At 37.2% G+C, this 2,737-nt stretch overlaps 2 protein-coding genes across 6 annotated transcripts in view; both read right to left on the minus strand.

The window, feature by feature from the left end:
• Positions 1–2,737, minus strand: part of LOC123967839 (LIM zinc-binding domain-containing Nebulette-like) — a 117,682-nt gene that overhangs the window by 39,771 nt on the left and 75,174 nt on the right. The gene's annotated exons all lie outside the window — the stretch shown is intronic.
• The window catches only part of LOC123967828 (nebulin-like), a 52,665-nt gene that overhangs the window by 33,512 nt on the left and 16,416 nt on the right, over positions 1–2,737 (minus strand). For both annotated transcript variants that reach the window (XM_046044093.1, XM_046044103.1), the window contains one exon: positions 1,930–2,037. In XM_046044093.1, the coding sequence (XP_045900049.1) occupies positions 1,930–2,037 (108 nt within the window). The remainder of the gene's footprint in view (positions 1–1,929; positions 2,038–2,737) is intronic.

Genomic DNA, 2,737 nt, shown 5'->3' on the forward strand with positions numbered 1-2,737 from the left:
TTGACTTTAAAATTCTATTGATCACTTTTAAAGCTCTTCATGGCCTCTCGCCTTGTTATATTTCTGACCTTTTAGTCCCATACGCACCAGCACGTACCTTGAGATCCTCGGGCAGAGGTCTGTTGTCTGTTCCAGAGTCTTGACTGAAAACTAAAGGGGACAGAGCGTTTGCTGTCAGGGCCCCGAGGCTCTGGAACAGCCTGCCCGAGGAAATCAGGTCGGCTGAGTCAGTGAACTCTTTTAAGTCCCTTCTTAAAACATACTTTTATAGGAGAGCTTTTCCCGATCTTATTTGACTTTATTTTATCCCTTTTATTTTATTGTATTTTACTAATTTTATATTTATCTTAAACGTGTATTTTAGTCTTTTCAATGTTTTCTTGCTTTTATCTTGTATTGTGTTTGTATTGTTTTTTGGGTATTATTGTCTTTACACTTGTTAAAGCACTTTGTAACTTGTTTTTGAAAAGAAAGATTATAAATTTTATTATTATTATTATTACTACATGCATGATGTTATTTTTGACTTCTTGTGAACTTTGTGACCTTGCTCTCAAAGACATCGTTAGTTTAGTGGTGAGACTGCTGGATTCATCTTCTTTGTTTTGTAGTTTGTGTTTCTACTCTTGTGCTGCTCGTGTTTATTAGCTGAAAAATAAAAGAGGTCCAGAGTCTACAGCAGAGCTAAATCCAGACCTCCATCTCAGAGCTGTCCGCCTCTGCACCTCCATCCATTTCAACAGCGACACATGTTTTCACACAGCAACTCTACTGACAACCTAAAAATCCTACAAAACCTGCTGTAGTGATTCAGTTTAATTTAGTCTTTTGTTTTTAATTCTCTGCACTACTTCACCTCTTGGTGTGACTACACTGAGGGTCACATTAGAAACTTCTGTATATAGACACTGCAGGAGAAAGAGCACAACCATAAAATGTGGTTCAGCTGAAGTTAGATGAGGTTTATAATGCAGCAGGGCCCCTCAAATGGTTTAATTACTTTACCAACTGATGCCTGAATTTCATCTAAACGAAGCTGTCTCCCTCAAAGATAAGTATAATAATATAATAATAGTATAACAAGACTTCAAGACAGTAGAGTAGAAAACGTTTAATCCATTGTGTTTTCAGACCTTGATGTCTGTTTGGTTGCTCATTTTCAAAGTTTTAAATATTATTAAATATATATTAATTATTTTAAATATTATATAAACATATGTCAATTGAAATAAAATGTTGGCCAAAAACAAAAACAATAAAAAGTTTTTGAAACTGTAGCAAAACATAGCTGCGGTCAAGAAATGTACTGGCCACCTCACTAATGGCTGCAACGAGTAGCTACTGTACTGTACAGTCATCCTGGTTCTCACGCCCCGATGTTTGTTTGTTCCTTTTTTATGTAAAATGTGTTTTACAGTCTTGCAAAAATGTTGGTCCAATTAATTCCATCTGGTACTGAGAATAAAGTTAATTTGGTAAAGTATGACTACATGTGTGTGTGACTGCGACTATATCAACATGCAACATTGGAGACAAAAAACCTTCACAAAATCTCTCTTTCTGTTCATTGATATAAAACAGGAGACAATAAAAGTTTATGAAACTATAGCAAAACATGGCTAGGGTCAAGAAATTAAACGATAAACCAGCACACAAGTGATGATTAGCCGACCAACATAAACCACCATGTTTAACATGACTAAACTTGACTAAAGGTTTTCTTGTGTTCAATATAGCTGTCTTAAAAAAAAAAAAAAACACCTGCTCATCATCCGTTTCACCGTGATTGACCATCTTCATTCAAGACAAAGAAGTGTGGCCCAAAGGAAAGTAACATTATATCCTGAGCTCAATACAGATTCGATGAGGGACTCAATAAGATAGGGGGGATTTTCCTGATCAGCGTTCATGAGTAAACCAAGTTCTCACCTCGCTGTGTGTCTCAGCCATCTCTTTGACAAACTGAGTCTCCAGAGTTTCAGGCAGCAGAGAGTATAACGTGTTGGGCAGATCCTCTTTGTCCTTCTTGTACTTTGCCTTGAGAGGAGAAAAAAAAAAAAAAAAAAGAACAAAAATAATAAAAAGAAAATATTTAACTTAAAGAAAAGGATTTCAGCGTTTCGGGAGCTTCACCTCGCTCTGGATCTCTGACATCTGTTTGGCGAAAAGCATCTCTGCTGTCTCAGGGAGGAGGTGGTAGAGTGACGAGGACGCTGCTTTCTTGCAGCCCTCCCTGTATTTCACCTGCATCACAAAACAAAGCCATGACACCGGTCTGCATACAGAACACACTCAGCAGGCCCAAAGTTTTCAAGATGATCTTTCTCTGTATCTTACATACAGGACAGTAATTCAAGTTATTTATTAAGGATTTAGCTTTTTCTAGCAAAACAAACGCTCCCAGTCTGTGATGCCTAAACAAAGGATGAAGTTGTTTTTTCACTGCAAAGCTTCAATTACAAACAAACAAATATTTATTTATTAAAGAGGTGTTATTATGCTCATTTTCAGGTTCATAATCTTATTTAGGGGTTGTACCAGAACAGGTTTACATGGTTTAATTATCAAAAAACACCCTATTTTGTGTCACACTGCACGTTGCTGCTGCTCCTCTTTTCACCCTGTGTGTTGTACGCTCTGCTCTTGAGCTACAGAGTGATGCATCTTACTTGTACAAAACCTTTGTTGGGAGTTGCACATGCGCAGTTCCCAGGTAAGGACTACTAGCCAATCAGAA

Source organism: Micropterus dolomieu, linkage group LG01 (genome assembly GCF_021292245.1).
Source record: "Micropterus dolomieu isolate WLL.071019.BEF.003 ecotype Adirondacks linkage group LG01, ASM2129224v1, whole genome shotgun sequence".
Classification (NCBI taxonomy): domain Eukaryota; kingdom Metazoa; phylum Chordata; class Actinopteri; order Centrarchiformes; family Centrarchidae; genus Micropterus; species Micropterus dolomieu.